The 17,566-nt window shown below is 39.7% G+C and overlaps 1 protein-coding gene across 1 annotated transcript in view; it reads left to right on the top strand.

Annotated features, from left to right (window-relative positions):
* Window positions 1-278: 278 nt before the first annotated feature.
* MMRN1 (multimerin 1) overlaps window positions 279-17,566 on the top strand; it is a 49,288-nt gene continuing 32,000 nt past the window's right edge. Inside the window, exon 1 of the mRNA XM_061992659.1 lies at window positions 279-873. Coding sequence (XP_061848643.1) covers window positions 347-873 — 527 coding nt within the window. The 5' untranslated portion in view covers window positions 279-346. The remainder of the gene's footprint in view (window positions 874-17,566) is intronic.

Below are 17,566 nucleotides of genomic sequence, written 5' to 3'. Positions count from 1 at the left end.
CCCACAGGATTACTTCACAGTACATATTTTTCCACATTTCTATTGAGTCATTAATCTTTATCCTGTGCCTTCTGCAGAAACTTCTTTTTTCCTCCCACAAAAGCTGCCAGGCTCCCGCTCTCTAAGGGGTCACAGGTTGCAGAGGAATCTGCAGAAACAGGAAACCAGGCTTCCTCAGTCAGTTTTGAAGCACCAAAACCTGTTTCCTTTCTGCAAAAATAAAGCCTGTCAGGGCATCCTCTGGGTAGGCTCAGTGTATGAGCAGCGGCTCAGGAGAGAGAAGCTACAGGATTTCTTGCTTTGGAAATAAGCGTGAGATAACTTGTAGTATTTACAAACCAGAAGAATGAAGGGGATAATCTTCTTGCTGCTCCTATTGTACTTACAGAGAGGCAGCACTGGATTCAATACTCCAGGAAAGCTCTGGACCACAGGGCAGGATGGAGAAACCCAGACAAGTCACTCAGATTTGACTCCATCTCAGACCACAATTGTGGGGTTACTCCATTCTGACATCCAAGCTGTTGAAGCAAGTGACTCACGGAGACCTTCTTTTGCATCTTCAGAGAAGGCTCTGGGAAATAAAGCAGTGAAGAAATCCCCCAATCCTACAGTCTCTACTCCTGCAAGCCAGTCAAATGAACATAGTGATGATGACTCTGACAAAGATAAGATGGGAAGCTCATCGATCAGCAAAGGGACATCTCTACAGAGCAATGCTAGAGAGGTCCTTCTCCAGCAAAAGGTCACTACGAGACAGGATACAGCTACAGAGAACAGATCTCTCAAGCAATCATCCCATAGCACTGGTATCACCAGCTCCCAGCAGGATGCCAACTTCAAAGCATCTGGCTTTCAAACCATCAGAGGAAAGTAAGGAAAGTTATTTTCTTTTTTCCTGTCTCCTATGCACTGATTAGGAATGGTCATCTTCCTGTTCCTGGTGAAACAATTGTCAAAAGTCATAGCAATGTCAGTAAAACTGTTTTCTAAGCTTAAAGAAGACCATCTAAAACAAGCAAAGGGCCAAATTTGCATTACTTATCGTATCTTTGTAACTGAGTAAATGCAGCAATATTTTATTCCTCAGGGTACCTATCTCAAAACCAACAGGAAAGTCATTATTGTATATGAGTAGGCTACCATAGATGCCTCCCTGTTTTATGCACAGTAAACTTTGTTGATTTTTCCTTTCTTATCTTGTGAGTCAGATAAATTGCACATGCCCTTTTTCATTTGGAATCTATAAAAAAAAATATTGTGTTTATAAACCTCTCCACTAAACTGAAAATATAAGCAACTAGAAGTACAAAATGCATCCGTGTCTGACAATTTGAAACATTCTGTGATAAAAACTTATGAAAAGCGGCATTGCAGGTGAAGGTACATTCAGAACTGTGTAATCTCATACATAATAGCTATGTATAACTACGTATACAGAATTGAACTGATAGCTTTATAGGTCTGGAACACACAATTATTTTCCTTCTTTCCCAATGTCTTCACTTCTCAGTGGGGATGTTAATATTGACTTTGGAGATGTTGCAAAGTTCACTTAGTTGCTAATATGTCATAGAATCATAGAACCATAGAACGGTAGGGATTGAAAAGGACCTTTAGAGATCATCTAGTCCAACTCCTCTGTCGAAGCAGGTCCACCTAGATCGGGTCACACAGGAGTGAGTCCAGGCAGGTAGAAAATGGAAGGCTTTGCAGGGTTTTTTCTATAGTATTTACGGAGAATGAGCTTTTAAAATATTGATTTCTTCATTTGATAGTACTTACCCAAATATTAGCATCAAAAAGGAGGAAAATCTCTTTCACTTGAATTTATACAAAACAAAATAAATCATCCCTTAGAAATACTCATACAATTATTTGGTGTATGTGGCTGAGAGCTAGTGTTCCTGCAACTCAAAGAAAGGATTCCTGTTGACCTGAGCATGTTTTGAACTATGCACAAGTGAAATAATGAACAAAGACCCAAAGGAAAGGAGTCCTTTGCCTCTGCTTGGAGGGGATGCCTCACTAAGCAGCTGTGTTTCCCAAATAGCTTTCCTAGTAATATCCCTTCAGTTGCAAATGTCATCTGTTAGAACACCTCATTACAGTGTTTAGCAGTGTGTCTGAGTTAACTTGAGTTAAATGGGTTCTCATTACACATAAGAAGTGGTAACTGCATCTCTATTAAAACAGGTGTTCATGTATACTAACCTTAGAGTCTTTATCAGCTTTTTTCAAGATTAGTATCCTAGTGAAGTTAATCGTCAGAAAAAAATAAAATCTGAATTGGCAGGCATTGTTGCTGCTTTTTACATAAAGATATAAACATAGAATGCAAAAAATTAAGTCTCTGGTGAACAAAATCTCATTTTTATTTATCATAATGGGACGTGGTTGCCAACACAGAGAGATGAAATAAACCAATCTTGTATTGGCTAGCACCGTATTTCAAAAGTGGTCGAGAAGCAACTTGCTGTGCAACATGCATAAAGCTCCTTTTGTTTCTTTTTTTTGAGTCCATTGAGTTATTGGTAAAGCTAGAATTGCACAACAAGTCATAGGAATGTGTAGCAGCATAAAAGTCCAGCATAAAACCGAATCTTGAATCCCCGCTCTCTCCAGCTGCTAGGCTACGTAGCCTCTCTCTAGCAGACGTCTACAGTTCTAGGTGTGGCTTTATCTTTTCACATTAAGGTTCTTGTGTTTTAAGCTTTGTCTTCGTACCACCCACAAGTGTTTTTACAATCAGCTAAGGTGTTTTGAGCTTTTCTTCCAGTTTTGCCACTGACCTGGACTGTGGCTAAAGTCACTTCACTATTCTGTCCCCCTTTCCCTATGAATTAGACCTGAATGATTAATAAAGTCTCTTGTGACTCACTTTTTTCATGAAAAGTCATGAAAAAATGCCAAGTTTAGTGTGCCCAATGCTACTGACCACTGCTGTGAAACACCTTGAAAGCTACTGCTGAGAAACTATGCATAAGAATGCAAGCATTTTTATTTATTATGTGTAGGTGTTATCAACTACACTCTAAACCCATTTCTAGTATGTATTTTCTTTTAAAAAAGGGGAGAAAAGCATCTTTATTCCCAAAAAAGTGAAAGAGATTCTGTAAAACTTCCAATAAAGATGTACAGCTTTCTTCAAGGTTTACTCACTTAATGACTGAGCGGAACATGAATGACCAAATAGCAGATTTCATAAATGTAAAGTGTACTGCTTCAAAGGAAATTTTAAAGGACAATTTGCTTTTTTAATTTACTTTGAATTAAAGCAACTATTTGGTTATACTCTGATTTCCAACCTGAATTTCTGAGCGACCTTGTAGAAAATGCATGATTCTGTAATCTTTTATGGCAACCCATTGTGCTAACATATGTGCAGAGATGCTGATGTTAAGAGGCTCTATAGAGAAGGAACAATAGAGAGAAGTTGGGGAAAGACAGAGGAAGGAAAACAAAACAAGAATGGGCATTTGGGTTTTAATATGTTTACAATTTTAAAAATAGCAGTATATATATACTTTGTTGGAGAGTCTCCAGGGCTGTCAGATTACCTACAAGATACAATATGTGCCCATCATTACCCAAATATCCCTTTCTGATGGAAGTTGTGTGCCTTATGGGGTAGGAACTACAAAGATAATTCCCCTGCTACCTCTACTCTAGATTATATGAGGACAATGTTATGCAGACATATAGTGTGCATAATAGAAATACTTCGAAAAAGGTATTTTGGATTCATTCTATTTTTGAAAAATCCCTGTTAAAATTTCAGAAAACTGTGATTTGGAAATATTTCATGGCTTTTCAGTCTGCACCTGAAGAATATTTCTGACAACCACCAAGTGTGGCAGGCAGGATGCACCCTGACATGGCATCACGCCAGAGCCCAGATCACCAGGTACAGCCATGGTGATGCTGCAGTGCCAAGTTCAACCTGGGAAGGGAAATCAGTGAGTCAGGATCGGTTCTGGTGATGATGACCAGGCTAAGACACAGTCCAGTGATCACTGGGCAAGTCCATAATGATGGGGCAAGGTCAAAGTTAGTCCAGGATGTCAGTTTGCAGGTCAGCATTGGCACAACCACAATGTAGCCCTGGAGTGGCCTTTAGTGAGGCTCTTGAGCTCATGGGCAGAAACCCCAGGTCAAGCTGGTCAGGGTGAATAAAACTTACAAGTGCAATGAGGGTCCTGACAAGTTTTCAATTCATTTTGTTGAAAAAGATGTATTAGAATTGTTAGAATAAATCCACAAGGTGTCTTTTTCCTGCTAAAACAGAAATGTATTTGCCAAAGGTTATGACTTTGTCTTAAAAACTCATCTCAGATTGGCTTTTCAGGTCCCAGAACTTGTGGGAGCGGTGATGTACTGCAACAGGCGGCCAACTGATGAGGAATATAGTCAGTTGCGCTAAAGGCTCTAGACTCAGGCTTCAGCTGTTAATAAGGCAAAGCTGGGCTTTAAGTGTCTCTACATCACATCCCAATGTGGTATTTTAAGTGCTAAACGTTGGGCATATCCTTATGTCTAAAAACACTAAACTCTTTCTTATTCTTCACTGGAATGAAAATGCAATGACATCGTTTTCTTCTTGCAGTGAAGTGGAAGAGTTCTGTAGTTAACCTTAGAATAAGTACAGGAGGATGTAATTTATATATTCTGTAGCTATCTGCTCTCAAACCGTTTCAGAAGAGTGGTTTCTGCATCCAGGTATCTGCCATTCTGACAGAGCCTACACCCAAGCTTACAGAAGAATAAGGGAACTTCCATAGGAAGCACATCTAACCTGAGCTGAAGAAAAAATCCTACTTCACTCCTAGCAATGAATTTGACTTAAGCTCTAAAATGTAAGGCTTACATTTCTACAATCATCTTTTAAAAAAAATTCTACCCATCTCCAAATTTTCATGCTATCCATAGCAAGGGATAAAGAAATGCTCAAAAACTAGAACTGCCCTTCAGTAGCTTTGAGGGAGTTTTTCCAAAGTTCAGTGACATTAAATGTGAGCAACAACTTGGTGTTAAAGAGGAAAATTGATAATACATTCTTGTCAGCTGAGGTAATGTGAGATGCATCTTTTTTAACCCATGGAGAGACAGAATTGCAGTATTTCACCGTACAAAGCAGCTTAAATAACAGTGGTGCTATGGAGCAAGTCTGAAGTTGAGTCCTGAGACTAGGGCACTCATCCTATTCTGAACACATTTTTATTAATTACTATTCAAGGTAGCTCCTGAATACATGAGATAATCATTCAGACTGTAAATTAACCACACTACCTCCACATTGTTAGATGGCTCTACATTACTCCTTTCTCTTAGTATGCGTATATCACATATTTTCCAATTATCATGAAGCCACTGAGGGTCTTCAGAGACTTCTCCTGCCACTACCTTGGGTAGTGGTGAGATGACAGTATTTTCTTACTAAGCACAAAAGGGTTTAATGAAGTCAGCCCCAGGGACAGATTTGCTTCTCTCTCACATGTGGTAGGAGTGCTGAAATATTTCATTCTCATGACCAGATCTCTGCATTTCTCCACAGAAATTGCTTTTGCTTGTGTCATCTTGATAGAATTTCTAGCGTACTGACAAATGAAAATGAATAGTTAAACTCAGCAAATGGTTCAATTACACAAGACAATAGTACTTAGACTGCCTTGGTGGCTGTCAGAGGGTATTTGACAAGCAGTGCTTGCTTTACCCTCACAATGTCGTATTCCAGCCATGCAGAAGACCTTTGCAATGAGTTTCTTGTGTCCAACGTCTTAACCGTATTTCTGATTGCTGTAAGCCCACAATCAAATTTTTCTACACATACTAAATGCAGTGTTATCACCATTGCAGTCCTGGAGTCCAAAACAAATAATTCACTGAAGTGCTGGTATTCACTACTTTATTGTTGTTTCATCCACAGAATAAATGGGGCAAGAGACACCATTATGCAGTTCCATAATGTTGCATGTGTCATGGTACCAAGAAAATATAACCACTCAAAGAGAATTTAACACAAGTATTTAGAGTATTGGTGCTGTCTTCTGCTGAGTATAGAAGTAAAACAGGTAACAGGTGACTGAGACTGGTGGCAGGAAGCAGAAAAACACCTTACTGCATTGTGCAGATTAGGTTCTACTGCACACTGCACAGTAGCACTGCTACAGGGCAAGAGCTGCAAAAGAGCCATGTGATCCATGGACTTTCTGTTTATATCAGTGATATTATATCCCAGGAAAAGGGGAGGAAATATTGAAGAAATATATTGAGGAAATATTTTCCAAAGGATGAATTAAAGGATCTGTTTACTCCAATGTGGTGGTGACTTTTAAAGTGGTTCCAGTACTGGGATGGGAATGAGTCATCGCAGAAGATGGTTTGCTGTTTGCATTACTTCCCAGAGAAACCCTGTAGAATGTTTTGTCTTTCAAGGGGACAAAAAATGGTAAACACATGTCTATACAATTCTGTACTGTAGGTAATTGAATAATATCTGAAAACCAGACAAAAATTCTGGAAATAACAAAATCCAGAGTTCTGGTTTTCTGAGATAGCTGTTCAGCAATGGTAGCTGGGCAGTCACTACAGATTGTTTTCAGCAGTACAGGAAATGTAGTACTGGGAAGAAAAAAAGTACATCCCCACCTAGGTTGCTTTTGAGACACTCAACAAGTACTTAGAAAACACAAAAAGCCCAGCATCTTTTTCTCTTAGCCACCTCAGAGTCTGGTTATTTAGTTTTTCTGTGATCAGATTCAGCTAAGCCACTACTATACAGATGAGTTTTGAAAGTTTTGAATGACAGCAATTAAAGTTTAAAATTTTTAAAAAAATATTAATCTTTAATATAAAGGTTTCCATTCATGTAATTATACTAACTATTGCATTAATGCTCTGGCTTATCTTTGCCCTTACCCTTTGTTTCATCCACTGTGGGAAGAGCAAGGATTGGGAACAGACTGCTTTTCATCCCTACTAATGTCTCTCTGCCCCCTTGCACAGATTCAGGTTACCATAACAAACTGAGCATAATGTTAGGATTTACCTCCCAGATGCTGCAAACGTTTGACTCTTTGCAACAGTTTATTTCAGGTAAACCAGAAACATCTGCTCAAGTCTGCACAGATAATATGCATTCTTAAAATTCTGAATGTAATTAATGTTTTAAAAAACCTGGGACTGACTCCTAGAATAGACATGGCAAGGAAAAGAACAGCAGAGAGGTGTCCCCATGTGTTTTCCAAGGGCATTATCTGTGTTGCCAGTTAGAGGGTGCAAGTGTTTCAAAAGACATTTTTTCTGCCAAATCTCAAAGCCTCTATTCTGTATTACACTCCTGATAAATAACAGTATAGGTCATGAGAAAAAGCCCGCGGAAAAAAATCACCTTGAATTTCATGGAATTTGGTTCAGTTCCTTTTTGTTCGAGAGCTCCCTAAGTAATCAATCAGTGACAGTGTAGAGGTACAGGCCTGCATGAGTAAGTGGCAAATCAGGTACAAAGCAACTGGCAAGGCATTAACCATTTCATGATAAGAAATAAGTGAATCTATCCAAAGCAACACTGTGGAAAGAACAACATTGACCCCTCTGGAATTGGGATGGATCTTCTTTTTTAGAATTTTGTCACTTATAAAAGGCTTTTTTCCTTGGTCAGTATTTCTCAAGGTGGAGAAGCCATCACTGGCACACTACAATCTCCTTTTCTGTAGATTACAAAAGGACTAACAGAGCAGTGAAAACCAGCACTACCAAAGATCATCCAAGAAGCATTGATAGTAAACTACACTAGAGCTACGTCAATGAATTTTATACTCTGGGTCAATCAGATGATGTCAAATAAACTTATATTCCAGAGGGGAAAATACAGAATTAAGGCCCTTTTGAAGAGTAGTTTGGGTTTTCAAATGTGTTTTACTGGATGATTCTCAAAGCAGATTAATGGATATCTTCTCAAAAGTCTAAATTCCATCTGTGAGCACAGTTGATTATTTTGAAGGGCTCTGAACACAGAAAGGGAGATAAAGTCTAAATTAGTTGATGTGGTTTGCAACAAAACAACTTTTAAAATGCTAAAATAGATCAGTGAAGTACTAGATAAGTGGAAACTGTTTTTTTTTTTTTTTTTGCAGCACAAGATAGAACACACAATTGGCCACAACATTAACTAAAACCTTGGATGAAACAAAGAGGCTGTTCACAGTCCAATGCTTCAACACTGCACATACAAAAAAAGGAAATGAATTATGAGACCAGAATCTGTGTTTTTTAATAGACAGGACAAAGTGTCAGGACCTCGGGCCCTGGAAAAAAATAAATGAAATATTAAAGAAATGGTGCAACTCTCCCCACCTGATACTTCAGTGTCAACAACTCAGCTGTTTCTCAGGGTTAAAAACATATCCTGTAACACACTTTACCATCACATATTGTATTATATTGTACAGCAAATGCACTTTCCAGAGGATGTCCAGGTTTTCCATTCCAGTCAGCACGTAAAACAAATTTCCCAATTCGATTTACTTATGGTCGGTCCCTAGTGAGCATTGAATTTTTATTTCAGCAGAGATTCATACATTTCAAAGTGAAGGAAGCTAGGTAGCGAACCTAAAAAATTAATCTATTTTGTTTCAGGCTTATGATTTCTCTCTGAACTAGAGCAAAATTACATTTCAAAACCTATATTTTTGAAAGATATAGAATTTGCCATATCACTAGTATCAAAAAGCTGGGAGGTCTCTATAGTCACCTAGTGGAGTTCAAAGGAAAGTTGCTGACACCAAAACCTGGCCTTCCATAGCAAAAACCCCTTGAAAAGGTACCTGTTGTCCTTACAGCCTGAATGTTTACATTATGTCAATCAACATTATCTCTCCTCATCCCACCTTGGCAGATTGTTCAGAATAAATTGAAAATCTGTCATCATATGTACTTTCATACAGCCTAAACTCAAGGGCTTGTACTCTCATCTTTGTATAATGGACTTTCAGACTAGGAAAGATTCTAGCTTAAAAAAAAGAAGAAATCGGAAAAAATTGTATCTTCCACAGCATGTTATTACATGTTTTTCATGTATCAATGCACTTAATATTCTGTATTCAGAAGAACAATCACATTACCTAAAGAAGATGGATAGGTAAGCAAAGACCACAGGTTCACAAAACTATAGGATCACTCAGATTGGAAGGGATCTCTGGTGATCACTAATCTGACCTCCTGCTCACAGTAGGGCAAGGTGGAAGGTCAGGCCAGGTTGTTCAGGGCTTGATCCAGTCACGTACTGAGCTCCACGCTTCTGGGCTGGTGATTTACACAACCTATCTCTGGGCACTGCTCTAGTGCTTGGGTGTTCTCATGGGCAACAAGTTTCTCATACTCAGCCTGAACCTCTCATGTTTTAATTTGGGCCTATTTAACCTCATGTACTTCAGGTAACAGCCTAGATCCATCATCTAAATAGCCCCTCTTTAGCACCTGAGGGTCTTAGGTGCCCTCAAACCCCTCCCTTCCTCAGCTTGTTCAAGTCCTGGTCCTTCATCCTCTTCTTGCAAGGCATCTCCCGGCTCCAGATGCTCAAAGCATCTTTCTACACCTCCTTTACTAAGGTGTAAAGGACAATACAAAATGAAAACAGGTATAGAATTGAGATTAGTATTTTAAGACCTATTCTGTAAAACGTGAGTAAACTGCATACAGTGTGAAGAGGCACAACCACCAAGCTATGTACAAACTTGAACAACGGCTCCAGCCTGGGTTCTTTTGTATTCTTTCAGGAACACAATAATCTCATTTTCATGATTCAGTGTTCAGCTGTGCTGATTCAATAGCATTTCTATTAAAAGCTACGTAATCTAACTTACAGACAAAAATAATTCATTTTCAGATATAATATGAAAGGGTTAGAACAAAATCTGTACCCTTTGAGGCCCGATTGCCACCAGTGTTCTTCTTGAGTGGTTTTAGGGCTACTTGCAAGCATCTGTGTGTACAAGCAAAGGAAAGCAATTGTGTACATAGTATACCTGATACCCTGTAGCTGAGGGGTTTTGTGAGGTTTGTTTGTTTTTTTCTTGTCAATGTACCCAAAGAAGAGTTTACAGTGAAAATGTGCAGTGGAAGGGGTCACAGAATCTTAAGGGTTGGAAAGGGCCTCAAAAGATCATCTAGTCCAACTCCCCTGCCAGAGCAGGACCACCTAGAGTAGGTCACATAGGAATTCATTCAGGTAGGTTTTTAATGTCTCCAGAGAATGAGACTCAGCAACCCATCTGGGCAGCCTGTTCCAGTGCTTCATTATTGTCACAGTGAAGAAGTTTTCCTTATGTGTCTTTGGAACCTCTTATGTTCCAGCTTGTACCCGTTGCCCCTTGAACTATCATTGGACATCATTGAGAAAAGCCTGGCTTCATCCTCCTCACACCTGCCCTTCAAGTATTTGTAAATGGGGTCCTTGGAATCGCATAAACTTCCACTTGCCCTCTCACCCTAAGAAAACGATAATATATTTTTTATGTCATATATTTTATAATATATTTTTTATGTAGATCATACTTTGCTTTTCAGCAACACCAGGTATCACAGCATCACTGGTTCAAAGCCTGCTGAAGATAAACGGAAACACGTCTATTGGCTGTGAACGTACTCAGAACAATTCTGTCGTAGACCAGAGAACTCTGGCAGCAAGGAGTCACAGCGCACCGTCTTCGGAGTTAATTTTCTTCTTTTGCTGCCCTCCTTCCTGCAGGCCCTATGACCTCCCTGGCAGATGAGCAGAAGGCGGCAGGGCTCTTTCTCCTCGCTGGTGCCGTAGGGAGCGAGGAAGCTCGCTCGGGACTGTACCCGAATTGACACACCCACAGCATCCCCCGGCCCGGCCCCGTGAGCAGGCGTGCGTGGGGTGGCGGTGGCGGGAAGATCCTCCCTCACGGAGACAACGGCGCGAAAACCGCCCACCCACAGCTTCCTACCTCTACGGGCAACGGCCGCCACCTGCCGGCCCTGCCCGGCAGCGCCGCCTCACCGCTCCTCGCCCCTCCTCACCCTCACCCTCGACCTCGCCGTCGCCTCAGGGCGCCCAGCGGGGCAGGTGGCGGTGGCTGCCGCATGGGGGAGGCAGCCTGAGGAGCGCGGCGGGATGAGTCTCCCGCCGCCTCTCTGGCTCTGGGTGGGCAGCTCAGATGGAGCACCGGGGCTGCCACCAAAGCGTTGTGATAAAGCCGGGCGTAAACCTTGCTAATTGCGAATCATGGGAGGGTTTTAAGAGTGCTGGCGACATGCCATTGAAGCAATGATGAGCTTAAGGGCTCTTGAGTGTCTCCCGAATTAGGAGGCAGGGTTATAGGGAAGGGCACAGGCTTACGTAGCTACTTCAAAAAAAACACCAAGTGCAGTGTTTTTCATCAGATAAAGCCCAGCATCGGAAATATGCACAGTAAATTAAGAAACTGTATTTGCTGCTTATGAAAGCTTAAGAATAGGTTACTGCTAAGACATTACCTACTACTTGCTACCTATAGCCATGGAGGCAGGTTTCCACAGGCCAAATGGTTTCCTTTTGTGAATAGGGAAGTTACTTTTCACAAGCAGTTGCATCCCTTTGAAGTTGCAAGATATTGCCCAATAATTCACACCAGATATATATATGTATCTGCATATCATGAGGATGTAAAATGTTGGGGGTGAGCCAGCCAAACACAGGGAAACACTACGGTAATATGTTTTGCACTGTCAGAAGCAAGCTTTTTAACACAGTTGAGGGAAAGACATGTATTATTGGTACATGCTCATTTAGACTAGACGTAGAGCTTCTTGGCATGGACAGTGCAGGTAGTCCTTGCTTACAGTTGTCCCAAAGCTACTTCTGTTTAACAGTTATCTTCAGGCTGCATCCTTTCTGTTTTCTGGCCAACTGTGGAAATGAAGAAATGCTTCATGGGAATGTTTTCCCTGTGAAAAACAAAACAGGACTGGTAAAAGCGAAATAGAAATTTTCTGAGAATTAACACAAGATCTGAATAAGCTGGATATGTTGTGTATGCTCCAAAAAGCTAAAGATGGTCTTAAAGGCACTGTCTGGGTTCCACTAACAACCTGCCAATTGTAGACGGTTTGGCAGGCTCCAAGGCCCATTGGCTACTCAGGACTTTGAATTCACAGCCGCTACAAACCCAAGAGGACTCCAGCCTGCAAAGGCTGAAGAGTAGACATGTTTTTTTGTAGCAAAAGAAACAAATGCTGCTCTTTGTACCATGTCCTACTTCTCAGATAATGTCAAACAGCACTCAACATAGAGTTACTTCAAGATGGAAATACTGCTGCAAATGTCACAAAGTGGCTCTTTCAAAGGCCTAAGGACTCATAGGTACTCTCCCACACCTTGTTACCAGTGAATTTTCCCTGCTGATATGTGCAGAAAGAGGACGAAGTCTGTCAGATGGGCTTTATGCCAGATAGGGACTTTCATTGTTTTTTCTGTTTTGCATTGCAAGGATTTTGTTTTGTTTTTAAATACAGCTTTCCTGATTGAAATCAGGCGCATTGCAATAGATACACCAGGCTCCTGTGGCTCTCAACAAAATCTACATGTTAGAAGCCAGTGTTGCTGATCTGGAATATATTATTCCATGGAGGGTAAAGAGGATTTTCAGGTTTAAAGTCTTGTTATGCAAATCAGATGTCTTCTGTTCTGCCTTTGCATTAACACAGCCTGTCATAGTTCTTCCACCACGCTTCATCTTCTATTTCCAAATTTACATTTTTTCAGACAATTTGATTTCAAAATTATATTTACATTCTTAACATCTCTTAATGAGCTTATTTCATTGGTAGCATAAACCTAATTATGAGTCACACCAGGGGCTCTTTTGCTGTGAATATTTCCTCCAATTTAGCCTGATCAAAGATTTCTGGGACATATGAGAACCAGAGCTTCAGACATTGCACTCATGTAGCTTAAGAGTGAGTTAAAAATTTTAAATGGAAACAATCTGCTCAAGTTGAGTTAAATTTTTGGCAGAAACCAGAGACTGAGTTCAGACTATACTTACTAATGAAGAACTTAACTGGTATATTTGAGATGTATTGTACTATGTTTTCCTTCAGAGAGTATCTCTAAATGGTCAAGTTCCAATAGCCGTTTACCTTGAATTTAGCCTCCCTCAATAATAATGATAATTTGTGGATTTACATTATGAATTTTAAAAAGTAGTGGTTTCTTTTTTACCTTAACTGTCTGTATTCTAGGGCTTCCATGTATTTTACAATTGCTTTTTATGCCTGTTTTCATTGTTTTTGCCTTTCATTGATCACATTTCTTCAGATGTAAAATGGAGTCCAACTAACAAAAATTACACCCCAACCACATACACTGCAGAAAATGTCAGCACTGACAACACTGCTTTGTCTTCTACTTAATGACCTCTGGTGAGCTGTCTGCATGCAAAGGTTGAACACAAGCTGGGGAGGCAAAAGCTCAAGGCCTAACCTTACCACTTGATCATTGCAGCCCAGATTTTAAAATCTGATTCCTTTATTTGGGCAATTGATTTACAGAGATGGCAAGCTTAGCACCCAGCTGCCCAAGGTGTTAGCTCTTCCTTACTTTCCAGACAGCTAACTTCTGACAGTAACAGAGATATGGTACTGTGTAACAGGTTGAGCTGGCATTATCAGTTCAGATGACTCCTGATCAGACCTTATATGTCATTGGTTAATTGCTGAGAGTTATTCAGGAATTTAGATATTTACATTCTCTATACTGAGTTTTATTCATAAGCAAACCACCATACTTAGTCAGAGCTCCTCCTGAATCAACTGTTGTCATTCTGGCCCAGGATCCTTTTCTACACCTGTTAAGGAATCTTTGGTATCTCATTCATATACTGAGAGAATTTTCTTTTCTTTTTAAATCTCTGTGCTGCACTTCAGAGAAAAATATCTTTTCAGTCTTGCATATGAAAATGCTGAAACCTCACTACAGCAGTGCAATAGAAAAGACTTCATGCCTATAGTGAGAAAGGAGCTCAATGGTAGTGCCCTGGACACGCTACCGCTGGTCCCAAGCTGGGCCTAAGCAACCTCATCTGAAACTTCCATCCCCACTCATGGATCAGGGATTCCATTCAAGCCCAGGCTTGAGCTCGTTCTCTAATTAGAGGTGTTTGTATCTTGCAATTGTCTTGGACTTGACTTACTAATCTCTACATAATGCTGGTTGGGCTGCTCATTGGTCTGATCCTCCTACCCTACTGCTGCGGTACTGTGTGCTGTTGGTGAGGTCAGGGCCTAGCTTATACGCTTGTCTTTCTCATCTTCTTTTAGGGAAAAGCCCTGCTCTTGCTTTTCTCTGATGCTTAGGAAGAAAGCCCCGTGGAAGAGCTGTCTTTGTGGTCGTGCTTGTAAGTCAGCTAAGCATCCTGCCATATCTTGTTCCTACTGAACATTTGGCAAGACGGGATCCTTATCCTCCCTTGCTGCTTCAGAGGTGTCCTGGAAGAGATGACTCTCCAAGCTCTCTCTCTGGCTGTTGACAACATTTAACTGCAAATATTACTATTTTAGTTATTACTGCTAGTCTCTGTGGGATACGAGAGACTGTAAAGGACCTATATGCCCCAACCAGAGGGATGCTGTAATTAACTTCATAAGCCCTCTACAAAACTCAAAAGACTTAAGTATCGTTTTGATTACACCAATTTTATGTGTCCCAGACTTAGTGTTGCTCCTGGCTTCCACAGAGCTAGAGAGAAGAGTATCTAATCTTTAAGCTTATGGTTGAGAGCTGCATTTAATTTTTAGCAAATATTTATTCATGGAGTCTCTAATTTATACAGATAGACAAAAGGCTATAGTTAGAGGGGATTGAACATAAAGGAAGCATCAAACAAAAAAAGGTATAGCTTTTTTTTATACCCAGTTAAAAAAAAGATATGATTCTAATGAAAACTCTCAGGGAAGGGGAGAGTCAGTGAGCAAAATCAGATCAAAGAGAATCAATAAAAACCTGCTTTATAAAAAACACATTATTCATCAATTAAGCAATATAATTTGTGTGAGGGAGCACCACTATATGATACTGAAAGCAGAAAGACTGAGAGATTCAGTCTGTTGGCCCTACTAAGATTCTTCCTAGTTTATCCTGCTGTTTGCTCAACAATCCTTTTCCAAGTAAAGCACTACCGAATTTAATGCAAGTACACTGGTATGATCCCAGTAGACAAAAACAATCACTTAAGGACAGATGCTAATATTATTTTGTGTTTTGTGTTGTTGTTCTTGTTTGAAGCAGTGTAAGTCTTTACTAATACTAGCTAAGTAAATGGAACTAATCTGGTCTCAATTGTATTTTGATTTTCACTGTAAGGAGTCCATAGAAAGACTGTTTTCAGAGCCAGCTGGGTAATGTAAATATATATTTCCTTATGAGATTAGGAAACACTAATAGAATTACTTACTGGATTATGAAACATGAACAGAACTACTACAACTGGAGGCAAAGGTTAGCAGCAAAATGGGATCCAGGAAGATGAACTGTAAGTTCTCATATACAAGTGTTTGTATGGAAGTACATGTAAATTCACCAATGAAACAATGTCTTGTCACTAACTTGCAAAGTCAAAAATGAAATCTGTTTCAGGATGAATAAGAGAATAATATATGACCTTGAGAGAGACTATACTAAAAAAAATATATATATACTAACCCAAACTTTTTTTGTTCCACCAACAGAAATGTAATAATTCTTCCTTTGAGATGTCTTCTAACCTGTAACTGGGAAACTTTCTGAGACAGAGGTTATAGCTACAGATTTAGTGTGGGTACAAATATAACTTGGACAAGCCAGCTACTTCCTTAGTTTAAATAAAGATGGCAGGGACAAGTTGATGCAGCTGGCAAGCTGCTTCCAATTATTAGGAACAAGTGCTGTGTGTTAATGAATTGAGCCCTGTGTAATCACACGGGTGGAATCAGCATATATACAGAAGTAGCTAGCAAAGGAAGGTTGGCTTTGAGTCCCTCTTACTGGTTTTACTGTGGGAGTGTGCTTGTGGAAGCATCACAATAATGCTTTTTTTTTTTTTTTCTTTATGTTTAAACTTGTTTTGATTTGTTGCCCTTTTGTCATAACAAGACCTGCTGAATATAGGGTGCCATGACTTCTCTACCTTGCTATCCCTCCTGCTTTTCATCTTCTATTTGTGTCTGTCTTTCCCCCTCTCTTTAGGGTGTAGGTGAAAACCATAAACTAACCATAAACTCATAAACAGCAACAAGGAGTTGATGTACTGAAACAGTGGTGATGTCTGTTCTCTAGTCCTTCCCTAACAATTTCATGTATTTGTTTCACTAATTTAGTTAATACAAAATACTAAATTGGGGTATTCAGAAAGCTAATCACAATAACTCCAAAATCTTTTTCCTAGTTAATTTAGGTAATTATACTATCTGTATAAGACTGTCTTTATTTGTGCCTGACTCTGCATTACAAGACCCCTCTCTGACAATTAGTTGCAAATTCAGTATCATGAGACTTCTGCAGTTCCTCAAGGTCATATTTAGGTTTATGACACAAAATGATTTTATATACCTCTATAACTCTGTCATCTCCCTATGCACCTACTTTCCCCTCCATTATTGAATATAATATCAATTACAGATTCATGTGGGATTCTGCTGATAAACTGTTTCTTGAATAAGCTAACTAGTCTTTCACCTCTCTGATTTAATATCTTATTAGTCTATAACAGGCTCTATTCTCTTCCTAAGTGACAGATTGCTTTTTTTATCCCATCTCTAATACCTTTTACCGAGTGACCTTGCCAAAAGCATCTGAAAATCACCCCTTTATCTACCTGCTTCTAAATCAAAGAACACCAGTGGGTTTCTGAGGCATGACTTGCCTGTACAAGTCTGTCCCAAGACATTATCCAGTTTGTAATTTTTACTTAATTCTGTTCTCTCCTGAAGCTTCTACTAAGTTGCCTAATTTCAAAATCCAACTTAATAGTTTGCAGTTTCCTGCAACATCCTTACTGTCCTTTTCAAAGAAATTAAACCTGGCCTTGCACTCACCAGTTCCTATATCTTATGTCACAGCAGTCAAGAGTTTGATCATTTTTTATGTGACTACCCTCTGTAAGTGGGTAGCCTGTGGCACAGGCAGGCATGGAGCTATGGCACATTACTGCTGTGTGTGGCTTTGACCTCAAAGATCACTGCAAACCACAGTCTACATATACTCACAATATTGCTGGGGAAAGGGTGGAAGAGTAGAAATGTCCATCCATAGTATGGAAGTTATAGGTAGTTAAAAACCATACTGAACAATCCTTTGAAATCTAGATAAATGGTTTCTGTAGTCTGAAATATAGGTGTGGTTTAAGATCTGTCATTACTGCAGTCTAGAAGAGCTTTGTACTTGGTGCTTCACAAACATGTAAAAAGAAAAAAAAATGCAATATAAATATATTAAGAGATGGAGAAGGGATTGTTTGTTGTCTTTGCTGTTAACAGGTAGCTGAAAGACAAAGACTAAGTAATTCCCCAAGACTACACTCATAGTCTG

The sequence above is a fragment of the Colius striatus genome, chromosome 3 (genome assembly GCF_028858725.1).
Source record: "Colius striatus isolate bColStr4 chromosome 3, bColStr4.1.hap1, whole genome shotgun sequence".
NCBI lineage: Eukaryota > Metazoa > Chordata > Aves > Coliiformes > Coliidae > Colius > Colius striatus.
Note: the sequence above shows the minus strand (reverse complement) of the source record. Positions and strands in the feature narration are given on the sequence as shown.